The following is a 14,800-nucleotide window of genomic DNA, read 5'->3' on the forward strand; positions in this document are numbered from 1 at the left end:
ACTTCAAATCGTGACTCATCTGACCACAGAACAGTCTTCCATTTTGCCACACTCCATTTTAAATGACCCCTGGCCCAGTGCAAACGTCTGAGCTTGTGGAGCTTGCTTAGAAATGGCTTCCTCTTTGCACTGTGGAGTTTCAGCTGGCAACGGTGGATGGCACGGTGGGTTGTGTTCACTAACAATGCTTTCTGGAAGTATTCCTGAGCCCATTCTGTTATTTTCTTGACAGTGGCATTCCTGTTTGAGGTGCAGTGACGTTTAAGGGCCCGGAGATCACGAGCATCCAGTAGAGTTTTACGGCCTTGACCCTTATGCACAGCGATTGTTCCAGATTCTCTGAATCTTTTGATGATGTTATGCACGGTTGATGATGATAACTTAAAAGTCTTTGCTATTTTATGCTGGGTAACATCATTCTGGTATTGCTGCACTATCTTTCTGTGCAACAATGGTGGAATTGGTGATCCACTTACCATCTTACCACAGACTCATGTTCATGTTTGTGCTGATGTTCAATGTTTTATGTTATGAGTGCTTAGTGTATATTTAGTTGATGTTTTTCTTAGTTCATATCTTAGATGTTGTTACTGTTTTTCTTATACATTTTATTGTTGGATGTAACTGGGACCCCGTGTACATAATTTCGCTCCACCACATGTACCACATGAGGTACGAATGACAATAAAGAAACTCTGACTCTGACTCTGATCTTGGCTTCTGAGAGACACTGACACTCTAAGAAGCTCTTTTTATACCCAATCATGTTGTCAATTGACCTAATTAGTGTTAATTTTGGTTAGCTACCCAGCTACCCATCCAGGCTGTCACATTGTAAAGTTTGCAGATGATACAGCGGTGGTGGGATGCATCACAAACAATGATGAGTCCAGCTACAGGCAAGAGGTGGAACACCTGGAGAGCTGGTGCAGAGAGAATAACCTTCACATCAATGTGAAGAAGACGAAGGAGATGATTGTGGACTTCAGAAGGAACAAAAACACCTACACCCCCCTGAACATAAGAGGATCTGCGGTGGAAGTGGTCTCCAGCTACAAGTACTTGGGTGTACACATGAATGACAAACTCAGCTGGAGCAACAACACCACCAGCCTGATCAAGAAAGCTCATCAGAGACTCTACTTCCTCAGACGGCTGAGGCGAGCTGGTCTGGGAAGCTCAGTCCTCACCTCCTTCTACAGGTGTGCAGTGGAGAGCATCCTGTGCTCCAACATCGTGTGGCATGGAGGCTGCACAGCTGCAGAAAGAAAAACTTTGCAGAGAGTGGTGAAGGCTGCACAGAAATCTGTTGGAATCAGCCTCCCCACCATCACAGACATCTACACCTCCAGATGCAGGAAGAGGGCCGCCTGCATCATGAAGGACTCCACTCACCCAGCACACACACTTTTTGCCCCACTCCCCTCAGGAAGGAGGTTAAGGAGCATTAAGTGTAGAACCACTAGACTGAGGAACAGCTTCTACCCTGAGGCTGTTAGACTCATGAATCTCTAACTAGAATAATCACTGTGAAAAACCATATCATGTTGCTGCTGATCTGTTTCATGTTGCTGCTGATCTGTTTCAATGTTGATGTGTTCATGCGTGCACATCTGCTCACAGACTCATGTTCATGTTTGTGCTGATGTTTTATGTTATGAGTGCTTAGTGTATATTTAGTTGATGTTTTTCTTAGTTCATATCTTAGATGTTATTACTGTTTTTCTTATACATTTTATTGTTGGCTGTAACTGGGACCCTGTGTACATAATTTCGCTCCACCACATGTACCACATGAGGTGCGAATGACAATAAAGAAACTCTGACTCTGACTCTGACTCTGACTAATTGGTCTTCCAGCTTTTCGTTATATGCTCAATTTCCTTTTTCCAGCCACTTATTGCTACTTGTCCCAACTTTTTTGGGATTTGTTGACACTTTGAAATTTTGAATCAACATATTTTTCCTTTAAAATGTTACATTTACTCAGATTAAACTCTTGATCTGTCATCTATGTTATATTACGAATAAAATATTGACATTTGCCATCTCCACATCATTGCATTCAGTTTTTATTCACAATTTGTTTAGTGTCCCAACTTTTTTGGCATCCGGTTTGTAAAAATGTGTGAAGAAATATGTGAGAGAGTCACGTCCCAGAGACTGTTAGTGTGTTGAAAAGCATACTGGGTAGGAATTATGTGTGCAATGTTTCTGACTGTTTACGATGGTTTTGAGTGTGAAAATTAGTTTTTCATATTTTCCTGTTCTGGTTTGGTTTGGCATTTGTTAAATTCAGATTCAGATATTTTTTATTGTCATTCGCATCTCATGTGGTACATGTGGTGGAATGAAATTATGTACACAGGGTCCCAGTTACAACCAACAATAAAATGTAAAACAATGATAACATCCAAGATATTAACTAAGAAAAACGTCAACTAAATATACACTAAGCATTAACAGCATAAAAACGATACGCCGAACAGCACGACATGATTCTGTGTGAGCAGATGGGCATGAACACAGCAACATGAAACAGATCAGCAGCAACATGATGTGATTTTTCACAGTGATTATCCTGGTTAGAGATTCATGAGTCTAACCAGAATAATCACTGTGAAAAATTAAAGTTTCTGTTATTGGCTGTAAACTGACACTATGAGTCAGAAACTGCTTGCAAGGTGTGGTATATATGAGGGGGGTAAAGCTCTGCAAGGGTGGTGACATCACTAGGTGGTGCTTAGCTTTGGTTAGCTCTGCATAGCATAGTTCTGTGAAAATCAATGTTGTTCTGTATGATTTTAGTGCAGAGAACTGTCTTTAAAAAATACTTGGCAGACTTTAATTTGTCATATTTAAATTTAGCAAGAGCTAATTCTGCTAAAGGCTTTCAAAATGAGCAAAAATGCTAATATGCTACATGGAAAGTTAGCTTTGCTATTAGCAGATTAGCAGAACCATGCCAACCTCTGCATCTTAATGTATTTAAAAAATTGAACATTTGGCAGCAAAATAAGAAGAGCTATAGGAATCAACGTCTAAAAACAATTTGAGTTGTGTTTTTTTTCCAATGAGTACAATGTTCCTTTTGTTTTTGTGAAGGGAAAAATTTTACACGTGTACCAGAACCATCCTGTGGGGACGATGTACTTAGTCCTGCTTTAACTTCTCGGATCTCCTACTCTACATAGTCCAGTATGAAATTATATCAGTGTGTTTACTTGAATCAGCAGCACAGCTTGTACGTTAGTAGTGGTTGTATTGTGGTTGTATTGAAAAAGGAAAACGGGGGCACACCCCAGGCTTGGGGATTAAGCTAGCCAGCAAGCACCTAGTGGTTGAGCCTTGGTTCCTCGGGCTCGGGCAGGCCAAACCCATAAGACGGACTGATGCCACCTCGACGTGGGCCCACCACTTGTGAGGAGGACTGTTGAGGTCAGGTGTTATGTAAGTTGGACAGCAGACAAGAGATGGTCCCTGGCATTGCTGATTCCTGGCACTATAAACTAGCTCTACAGACATGGAATATCCCCTCACTGGTGGGGTAAGGAGTAGGTGCATGTGTGACATTAAACAATACTAATTAAATATCAGGCTTTCTTTTATGCAGCTTAGGCTCTTGAACTCATTGCAGACTCCTGGGATGGTGTGTCCCAACTATTGAGGAATCACACACTTTAACATTCCAGGAAATATTTACATCAGGGTGCTGGAAGGAAGACTTTGACTGACTATCAAGCCTTGGAATCAGGAGGAGCAATGTAGCTTTCATCCTGGCCGTAGAACAGTAGACCAAATCTTCACCCTTGCAGCGTTGCTAATGGGGTCATGGGCATTTGACTCTCCCGTCGACATGTGTTTTGTAAACCTGGAAGGTTTATGACTGTGTTTCTCAAGGCATTCTATAGGGGGTACCACAGTTGTCTTTAAGGGCTATCCTGTTCCTGATGATCAAAGCAAGAGCTGTTTCTGCATTCTTGGCACAAAGTCAAGCTCTTGCTCATTAACATCTGGACTCAGCCAGGGCTTTCTTTTGTTCTGCTCCTGTTTGTAATGTTCATCATCAGTGTCTGGTTTGAGAACCAAACCTGTTGTAATGACTCACTATGTGGTTTAGCAGTGTTGTGCTGAAATATGCAATGCTTCCATTGTCTTTTAAGCTCAGAGACTTCTCTAGGATTCTGAAACCAAACATCCTTAAACTTCCACTTGTTCTAGAGTTAGGTGGCCTTAAGCTCTATGAGGCTATCAGGGAGGCCCTGACGTTTCTTTCCACAGCCACCTCTTCCAGCCCTTCTGGGAGGATGCAAAGGCATTCCCAGGCCAGCCAAGAAACAGTCTCTCCAGTGTGTCCTAGGTCTTCCCCAGGGTCTCTTCTTATACATGAACATGCCTGGAAAACCTCTCTAGGGAGGCATCATGGGGACATCTTTACGTTTTAATGAAACTATGAAATGTAGATGATGGAATTTGAAGTCTTCCCTATTTTGCATTGAAAAACATTTTTCTGAAATCGTTCCACTATATTTATATGCACTTTGTTGCAGACTATGGCTCTGCCCATCTTTACATGTGAGAGATTCAGCCTCTCTAAAATGCTCTTTTTACACCCAGACCATTTACTGACCTGTTGACAAATAACCATGTTAGTTGTAAAGTGCTCCTCCAGCTTTTCCTTATTTGTACCACTTACTTACACCCTTTTGTTTCCCATGTCACATAGTTTTGATGTGTTGTGGTCATCAAATTCAGGATTACCTTTTTTTGTTTCCCTAAAAATTGTAGTTTCTTAGTTCCATTGTTTGGCATGTTTACTATGTTAGTGGTTTATGAGATTTGCAACTCATTGCTTTCTGTTGAAATTTTCATTTTACACAATTTCCCAAGTTTGTATGTTTTAGAGTTGCGTGCAGCTCCTCTGCCTGGACTCAGTCAGGCAAAGCTGAACGCATCCTTACCGACTAGCACCACTTGTCTTAACATTTGCTAAATAACCCATTATTCATTAAGGTGCCAACATATTTGCCCATTGGGTGTTTTTTTGGTTTTATTAATTTATGTTGCTTCATCAGGACTTTGTTTCATTTGATAAACTTTCCTTTTTGTCTCCCTTCAAGTCTTGGCCAGGTGTTCAGCTACACAAGACATCAGTCAGCACTGCAGTGACCCATGTCTGTCACAAGACTACACTGTTTCAGCAGAGAAGACGACGGTTACCACAGTGTCCTCCTCTAAAAGGGAGACACCCTTTTCACTGGAGTGGAGCACACTTAGGAAGAAAACAGAGGACTCTGTGAGTTCGATCCAAGTTTGCTTCCCTTTACAAAAGAAGGAAACTTGTGTGACTTGCTAACCTAATAACTCCCCAATGATTCTGTTTGAACCCTTTAAGACTTTTTGTCAAATAAATTACAGCCTCAAAATTAATCCATGACATTGTGTTAATGCCCCGGGTTATTGTTTTTATTACTCCCTTTGTTTTGTAACTTCTGTAATTTCTAGAAAGCTGATTTTCACGGACTACCCCCCACTCCTCAAGTCCATGTAAGTGTGAAATCTAACAGCATGCAACCTGTAACAAAAAATACAGTTAAAATCAGATGTTTACATACACTGTGTAGAAAAGACACAACCCTTTTGTCTCACTGTCTGACAGTCGATCAGACTAAACCGTTTTAGGTTAGTTATGGTTCCTAAAATTATTTATATTTGTTAAATAGTGAAAGAATTTTCAGATAAATTTTTAAAACTTTCTTCAAAGTCTCATGTTTCCATCCATGTCTTTAATATTTAGTATTAGTGGATTCAAACTGTCTGAACTGGGTCAAGTGTATTGGGTTTTCTTTCACAAGTTTCTCTCTATGTTTCTGTCATTTGGTCCCGTTTCTCCTGACAGAACTGCTGGACCTGAGTCAGGTTTGTAGGTCTCCTTGTTCACACACCTCATCAGGTTTGTCCACAAATGTCCTGTAGGACTGAGATCAGATGTTTGTGATGTCTGCTCCTAAACTCTGACTTTGTCGTCCTTAAACCACTTTGTAACTAATTTGGCCGCATGTTTTGGGTCTTTGTCCATTTGAAGACCCGTTTGTGTCCAAGTTTAACTTCCCGACTGACGTCTTGAGGTTTTGCTTCAATATTTCCACATGATGTTCTCGCCTCATGATGACATCTATTTCATGAAGAGCACCAGTTCCTCCTGCAGTAAAACACCCACAGCATGATGCAGCCACCCCCGTACTTCACAGATGAGATGCTTCAACCTAATGTAACGATGGTCATCATGGCTAAACAGTTGGTCCTTCATTTCTTCAGACCACAGGACAAGTCTCCTTGCTGTGGGAGTAACATCTTCCTGTCCTTTCAGTCCATGTTGGTCCAGGACTGGTTTCTCTGTAGATAATGACTCTGACCAGCTTCACCAACATCTTCCAAAGATCTGCTGCCGTTGTTTTGGGGGTTTTATGCACATTTGAGACCAACGGGAGTGGTGGCGTAGAGGTTAGAGAAGGTGGGTCTGTGAATGGAATGTCATCCGTTCAACTCCTGGTACCAACAACATCAAAATGTGGATGGGAAAGGTGAAACACCCACACCTGCCTCCACCCTCTTTTGCCCCACTCTGTGCTCTTGAGCAATTCCCTTAACCCTCATCATCTGCTCCCCCGGGCGCCCTAGATAGCAGCTCCCTGCTCCACACAGAGGGCTGTGGTAGCTCGGTGATCTGTGGTTGTGTCAGGAAGGACATCCTTCATAAAAACAATCACCAAGTCTTCGTGCAGCTTAATTTGCTGTGGTGACCCCTGAAGAAGGGAGCAGCTGAAAGAAAAGAAAAAATTAAATGCACGTTTCAGACCAACAAGTTCATCTATAAAATACAGAACCTGTCTCCTCCATATGATGGTGAGACGTTCTCATGCTGTTTAGACTTGTGGATAAATGTTTGAACAGATGAACCTTTACACATCTGGAAACTGGACCCAAGAATGAAGCAGAGTTGTGGAGCTCGATGATTCTCTTCCTGATATCTTGGCTGATTTCTTCAGATTTTCCCGTGATGCCACACAAAGAAGCAGAGTGTTTGAGGTGTATTTTAAAATGCATCCACAGGTGGACCTCCAGTTAACTCAAACATTGTCAACCAACCAATCAAAGACTTTTGGCTGATTCCCTATTTGTTTTAAGACATATTGGTGTATGCAAACTTGTGACTTTGAGGAAAGTAAAAAAAAAAAAAAATCTAATTTTTCATGAATTTAACAAATGAAAATAACTTTGTGCATTCTAACCGACCTAAAACAGGAAAGGTTTTGTCTGATTTAACTGTCAGTGAGACTGCTGTGGCTGAGTGGTTAGAGCGATCGTCCGCCAATGGGAGAGTTGGGGGTTCAATTCCATCAGCAGTTGCGCGCTCAAGTGTCCCTGGGCAAGACATTGAACTCCTCATTGCCTCTGTGTGTCCCATCGGTGTATGAATATGATCTAAAACACTGATTATTCTTTGTATAGGTCTAGTAGAGTGCTGATGAATGGGTAAATGAGGGCACAGATTGTAGAGTAAAGAGCTTTGAGTGTCTTAATTAGATAGAAAGGTGTTCTATAAGAACAGTCCATTTACCATTCTGTCTCTATAAAGTGTGTATTTAAACATCTGGTTTCACCTGCACCTTCATCCCTAATGTGAAAGGTCTAATTGCTTACACTGGCTCATCTTCTGTCATTCTTCCCTGCTTAAATAAGTTTACTTTCTGTTATTTGGAAATTCAACACTCAGTTTCTGCATTATGAGGTCACCAAGGTTGGATGCACAAAAGAAAAGATGTTGTTTCTGACACTGGTACCAGTTGGCAGTTGAAACAACTTAAATCTACAGACTGATCCTTTACTCTGCTGCCTTTCAGATGGGAGCGTGCTTCTCCAAAGTCTTCAATGGCTGCCCTCTTAAAATCCACTGTGCCGTCACCTGGATTTTACCCAAAACGAAAGGTAAGGAGAGTGCTGTTTTATTAACCTGAACCTGATTATGCTGTTTATTTTATTTCAAAGCAGAATTGACCATTTAAACACATCTTATGGTGAAATTTTCAAGTTCAAAGAATTCTTTGAATGATCAAAATATATGTGTAATATTTAGTTTTGTGTTACAAGAAAATTGGCTCCGCTCTTTAACAAAGATTTTCCCTTTTTAGATCAATATCTTATTCTGGGAGCCGACGAGGGCATCTACACACTGAACCTTAATGAGCTTCATGAAGACACACTGGAAAAGGTTTCAAGTATTAAAGTTCTGAAGACCCATTGGTCCTGTTCACACAGATGTCAGCTCTGATTTAAACCAGACTCCAAAACAATGTTGTGATTAGATGTCAGTGACCCGCTCTGTGTGCAGATACCCACACAGCTACGACACACCTGTATCAGACAGGTGCTAACAACTGAATGAAATTATTAAAATACGATGACGGAATGGATGACGAGGAGAGTTGGACGGAAGAGCTGCTATTTATGCAGCTTATGAAAGAGCTTCTGCTGCAAAGAGCTCTGTTTTCTATCACAAACCATTCACAACAAGCATCAACACATATTCTCATGTACATTAGAATAGTGCATAACACTTTATATAACAATAAAGACTTTATATTTTGTCACTTTACACATCTGTTTATCCATTATCTGTCGCTGTCCTAACTTGGGTTGTAGGGTGTTGCAGCCGATGTAAAGCCAAACTATTCTGCCCAGACCACAGAGCAATGCTTAGCACACAACTACGCTTTAATTCACGTGTGTGACAGCAGCCCAGCGCTGCTTCACAGACAGGTGACAACAGAGCTGGTTTGTGCAAGGTGTTCTTCAGCTTTAGCCTTTTAGCTTACCATAAGCTCCAGGGCTAATATATAATGGCATCAGCTCCAGAGCTAAAACTGTTAGCTTCATAACTAATGTATCTGGCGTTAGCTCCAGAGCTAAAACTGTTAGCTTCATAACTAATGTATCTGGCATTAGCTCCAGAACTAATATGGCTTTAGCGCCAAAGCTAATACTGTTAGCTCCACGGCCAATAGTGTTGGTTCCAGAGCTAATATATAATGGCATCAGCTCCAGAGCTAAAACTGTTAGCTTCAGAACTAATGTATCTGGCATGAGCTAATAGTGTTAGCTTCAGAGGTAATGTATCTGGCATGAGCTAATAGTGTTAGCTTCAGAGGTAATGTATCTGGCATTAGCTCTAGAGCTAAAACCATTAGCTTCAGAACTAATGTACCCAGTATTTGGCATCAGCTCCAGAGTTAAAAGCTTTAGCTCCAGAACTAATATTTATGGCTACAGCTCCAGAGCTAAAACTGTTAGCTCCAGGGCTAATAGCATTAGCTCTAGAGCTAATGTATATAGCATTAGCTTCATTGTATATTGTATACATTGTATATATATATGTACATGTGTATTATATTGTATTCATTGTATATATGTACATGTATTATATTGTATTCATTGTAATACATTAAACATGGCAAGTTGTTCACATTTGATCATTTCAACCCGCATATTATGCATAGCAGCATAAAGAATAATAAAAATATAACTTTATTGTCACATTATAACTTTTTAACCTAGACTCCTTGTGTTTTAGTCTGGACTGCAACCTATTTACATCATTGCCCCAGAATGCATTGCACAGCTAAATAAGACATCCTAAGATGAAAAATGTAATAAACATATCTAAATTTTCCCTTAAAAAAAAGCAATTGTTGCTGCCCATCATTCTGCAAAGGGTCAAACGTCATTTCTGAAGAGAGACAGATTATTCATTCATGGAAAACTTTTGAGACGGCTGCCAATCTGTCCAGTATTTAGTGGACTGTTTATTTTGTGTTTCTCTCTCTACAGCTGTTACCTCGGAGGTGTACCTGGCTTTACGTCATGAACAATGTGCTGATGTCTGTCTCAGGTAACATCTCCTGGAGTTTGTCTTTGTCAGAGAGCATAGTTCAAGTTATGTTTATTTGTCATATGCAGGTTAACACAAGGTCAATGAAATGTTTTTGAAATGATCAAAAATATTCATAGTACACTGTATGTTATCTGCTGCTTTAAGAAAGTGTCCTTTGCACAGGAAAGTCGTTGCAGCTTTACTCCCACAGTCTGATACCTTTGTTCGAACAGAGAGGACATCTGCAGAAGAAACACAGCAGCTTGTCTCTTGGCACCAGTCGCTTCACTGAGAGAATCATCCACAGGTTTGGACAGGCCATTAAACATTTCTCTTTTTCAAATGTACCCACTGTGGCTTTCTGGAACAAGTAAAGGCTTTTTGTTCTTGCTAATTTTCTCTTCACTTGCAGGAAGTTTGCCATATCCATGAAGATTCCTGACACTAAAGGCTGCAGGAGATGTAATGTAGGTAAGTGACTCCATGGTTTCAAATGATTGACAGACGCTCCTCCGCATGTTTTCCATTGTTTTATCCTCTGAGAGCTGCAGCTCTGTGGTCAGTGCTGTGCTGTTTTAATACTGAGGCTGCAGGTTCGAGCCCAGGTTGTTTTTCTGCAAAAATGTACTGTGAACACAGAGTGCTGAATGACTGCTGGCATTTGCTGAAGAAGCTGAAATTAAGTTGTTACAGTTAGAAGAAACCAGCTAAAAGCTATAATAATCAAAATGCTAGTTAAAAGTAGAAAAAGGCCAACTCAAAGCTTAAAGCTAAAATAGCAAACAGATAGTAAAATAACAGTAGCTAAAGATTAGCTAAAATTTATGCTGCAAAAGGTTAACTAAAAGCCAAAGGTTTTTACATGTTAGCTAAAAGTAGAACAAAGCTAGTTAAATGTCACAACAGGCCAGCTGCATCAAAAGACTCACTAGAAGCGAAACATAGTAAAACGAGAGCTTGAGGCTAATGGTAATGAAAGTTTAGCTATAAGCTAAAATAATCAAAATGGTAGCTAAAAGTATAAAAAAGCTAACTCAAAGCTAAAAGTAGTAACAGACTATCTAAAAGCTAAGAAGCAAACAGATAATAAAATGATAGTAGCAAAAGATTAACTAAAAATTATAAGTTGCAAAAGGCTTGCTAAAAGCTAAAGGGTTTTACATGTTAGCTAAAAGTAGCATAAAGCTAATTAAAAGCTGAAGGAGCAATAGGCTAGCTAAAAGCTAAAGGTTTTTACATGTTAGCTAAAAGTAGCATAAAGCTAGTTAAAGGAGCAATAGGCTAGCTAAAAGTAGTGTCTAACTAAAAGCAATAGTAGCAAAATGCTAGCTAAAAGCTAAAAGTCACAATAGGCAAGCTAACTGCATCAAATGACTTGCTAGATGCTAAACATAGCAAAAACCTAACTTGAGGCTAATTCAATAAAGTTCAGTTTTTTTATATAGCGTCAAGTCACAATAGAAGTCATCTCAGGGCACAAAAATTTAGCTAAAAGCTAAAATAATCAAAATTTAACACTAGGTAAAGTAGAAAAAGGCTAACTCAAAGCTAAAAGTAGTAAAAAGCTAACTAAAAGCTAAAATAATGGGTAGTAAAATTATAACAGTAGCAAAAGACTAAAAATTATATTGCAAAAGACTAGCTAAAAGCTAAAGGTTTTCATGTTAGCTTAAAGTAGCATAAACCTAGTTAAAATGTAAAGGAGCAATAGGCTAGCTATAAGAAGTGTCTAATTAAAAGCTATAGTAGCAAAATGCTAGCTAAAAGCTAAAAGTCACAATAGGCTAGATAACTGCATGAAAATGCTCGCTAGAAGCTAAACATCACATTAAGCTAGCTTGAGGCTAATGGTAGCAAAAGTTTAGCTAAAAGTAGGAGACTGGCAGATAAAAAGTAGAGCATAAGAAGACTTCAGGAGATGCAGGAACATCCATCTAACTTTTGTTCACTGTTCTTTTAGGCAGCAATCCTCTTGTGAATTTTAAAATGTTTCCAGGAGGTTCTCCTAAACGTTTTAAGTTCAGCTGATATAAACGTTTTAAGTTCAGCTGATAGTTTTGTCAGACAGGGATCAGCCAATAAAACTGATATATAATGTTTACTGGCCATCAGCTGCCATAGTCTTTAAAAATGGCAACCAAGGAACAAAAATCAGCCTCTGGAGTGACTTGCCTGTAGATTCTCCTGAAACATCCTCTGGTCATTAGTGAAAGTGGTTCATGTATTCTGTTTTGCAACATCAACGGTCTCTCTCACTTTCTGGTTGTCTTTAGCAAGAAACCCGTACACAGACAGCACATTTCTGTGTGCGGCCGTTCCGTCTGGCCTGGTTCTGCTGTTGTGGTATGAGCCTCTGCAGAAATTCATGCATCTAAAGGTTGGTTTTAAAAGCTGTCTGGGTCTTCGTTTACATGTTATGATCATACGAAGAAGTAATTCATGTACATGTCTCCTTTTTCTGCTTTATCACTGAGTTTGATACTTTCTTAAATCTAATCTTAAAAGCTATTAATTATTTTCCACTTTCCGTTTTCTTACATTTGTTTCTCTTCCAGCACATAGCAGTCCGGCTACCAGACACGCTGCCGGTGTTTGAGCTGCTGGTGCTTGCAACAGAGGAGTTTCCTCAACTGTGTGTGGGGGTGAGACCAAGTGGTGAAGGAAACACCACAAGCAGCCAACAGCTGAAGTTTGACATCATAGAGCTGAACGGCACGCCAGTTCCAGTACCAGGTAGGAGGAACTTCTGCGCTCCTTCCTTTGGGGTATGAAGGTCTTAGATTGAAGCTTAAACTGAACGTCTCTTTTTATCCAATTGACTTCAGATAACGGCGTTCTCAAAGCTGTGCAGGTGACCCAACTGGACCGAGACACAATCCTCATCGTCGTCGAAAGTAAGTCGAGAAATCTTCTTAAAGTTTTAGTCTCCTTATTGCGTAAATGTTTCTAAATCGTTCTCACCACTGAGATCCGTTTTTCCTCTGTATGTTTTTCAGCGCGTAACTCGTTCAGCAGTTTTTGTTCTATTTCAACAATTCAAGAATGAAAATGTTCAGCTCAGGCAGGACATTCCTGCATGAGCATGAGACTGCATGAGACTTTTAGTATTTGTGCAACTTTTATTTTATTTTTTTATATTTGGTCTTTTTTTTAATATTTAGCTTTTTCAGCCCAGTTTTCCTCATTGAAAATGAATGGAGCTCTTCATGTCCTTCAGAGCCTTTGAGCTGTTTAAAACTGCTCATTTCAGCTGCTGTTCTGCTTCAGCTTTTTTAGCTTCTCTCTGCTCACTTCAGCCTTTTTCAGCAAATGTTCTGTTCCTTTTGGCTACTTTATGCTAAATTCATCTCTCTTCTGCTTTATCAGCTACTTTTTTGTGCAGATTTTAGCCTTTTTACTGCTATTTATTTAGCTAATTTTCACCTTTTGTGATTCTTTTGCATAATATCAACATTTTCGCTCCTGTCAGCCTCCTTTTAGCTTTAACAGCTACATGTTTTTTTTGTTGCTAATGTCATGTTTTTTAATCAAGTCAGCCTTCGTCTGCCTATTTCAGATTATTCTCCTCATTTTTGCTACATTTCTGCTTTGTTCATCTTTTTATACACATTTCTGCTTCGTTCATCTTTTTATACACATTTCTGTTGTTTATCTTCTTTCAGCAAATATCAGCTGTTCAAACTCAACTCTCATTAACAGTGTAGAGATGAAACCTTTTCAGCAGGTTTTAGCTTCTTCAGCAGCTTTCAGCAAAAATCATTCAGCAATAAGCCTCCACACTGCATTTTTACAGGAAGTGACATCTGTTGAGTTAATAAAGTGTGCTTGATTCTCATGGGACAGAAACTATCAGGATTGTGGACCTGCGAGGTTTTCCATCCAGAGAGCTAACACCTGAGCTGGTCTTTGACTTCCCAATTGAAACACTCGGTAATAACAGGAAGAACACGGAAAGCTAAATGTTTTTAGTTGACATCTGAGTGACGTGACGTGTGTTCTCAGTCTGCTTACAGGACAGTGTGCTCGCTTTCTGGAAGCATGGCCTGAAAGGAAGAAGTTTCCACTCAGACGAGGTGACTTTCTGTTACTGTTGTTCAGTTTATATTATTTTTATTATTATTTTTGTTCAAACGAACAACGTCCTATTTGTGTACAGGTAACTCAGGAAATTACGGACGAGAGTCGGGTGTTCAGAGTTTTGGGAATAACCAGGTATTTTAACAATAAAATGTATTCAATTTAGTGAAAATTGTGTTAGTTGTGATCCCCATGAGAGAAACTGTGATGAGAACTGTTGATTACAGTCCTGAGAAAACTGAAGTCCTCTCATTTCTATGTGACGTATCAGAACATTTTGAAAGAATGATTTGGTCTGGACTAGGTTTAAAATGCATTTTGTCCTGATTCATGAAACGCAAGATCTTAAAAAGGATGAACTTCTTTTATCCCTGAATGTGTGACATTATTAATAATGCTTCAATAGAAATATGATTTTTTAATTACTTTTAAAATAATGCGACTACAACACAACCTGCCAACCTAAATTCAACTACTGACTTCATCAATTTAAAATATTTCCATACCTCATTATTAGCTCTGAATTGTCCCATCTCAACTTTTTGTCCCCGTCATGGAGTGAAGAGGGGGAACTGGAAATACCCTCCATCCATCCGTGCATGTTGTCAGCATGTCACTTGAAAATAAATGAGGTTCTTTATGGCGTGTGGCTGTTTAAGAAAATTAATTTTGAAAATTGGGTCACCATGTCAAAATCCAAGATGGCTGCCACTCTATATATATACAGTATATATATATACAGTATATATATATATATATATATATATATATATATATATATATATATATATA

The 14,800-nt window shown here is 39.4% G+C and overlaps 1 protein-coding gene across 1 annotated transcript in view; it reads left to right on the forward strand.

Moving 5' to 3' along the window:
- The window catches only part of map4k2 (mitogen-activated protein kinase kinase kinase kinase 2), a 69,397-nt gene that overhangs the window by 52,214 nt on the left and 2,383 nt on the right, over positions 1-14,800 (forward strand). The window contains exons 17-29 of the mRNA XM_037681701.1: positions 5,121-5,296; positions 5,506-5,547; positions 7,905-7,989; positions 8,193-8,272; positions 9,889-9,949; positions 10,115-10,238; positions 10,344-10,402; positions 12,205-12,308; positions 12,487-12,664; positions 12,757-12,825; positions 13,775-13,861; positions 13,934-14,004; positions 14,088-14,143. Coding sequence (XP_037537629.1) covers positions 5,121-5,296; positions 5,506-5,547; positions 7,905-7,989; positions 8,193-8,272; positions 9,889-9,949; positions 10,115-10,238; positions 10,344-10,402; positions 12,205-12,308; positions 12,487-12,664; positions 12,757-12,825; positions 13,775-13,861; positions 13,934-14,004; positions 14,088-14,143 — 1,192 coding nt within the window. The remainder of the gene's footprint in view (positions 1-5,120; positions 5,297-5,505; positions 5,548-7,904; positions 7,990-8,192; positions 8,273-9,888; positions 9,950-10,114; positions 10,239-10,343; positions 10,403-12,204; positions 12,309-12,486; positions 12,665-12,756; positions 12,826-13,774; positions 13,862-13,933; positions 14,005-14,087; positions 14,144-14,800) is intronic.

This window comes from Nematolebias whitei, chromosome 1 (genome assembly GCF_014905685.2).
Source record: "Nematolebias whitei isolate Nwh7 chromosome 1, NemWhi1, whole genome shotgun sequence".
Taxonomy (NCBI): domain Eukaryota; kingdom Metazoa; phylum Chordata; class Actinopteri; order Cyprinodontiformes; family Rivulidae; genus Nematolebias; species Nematolebias whitei.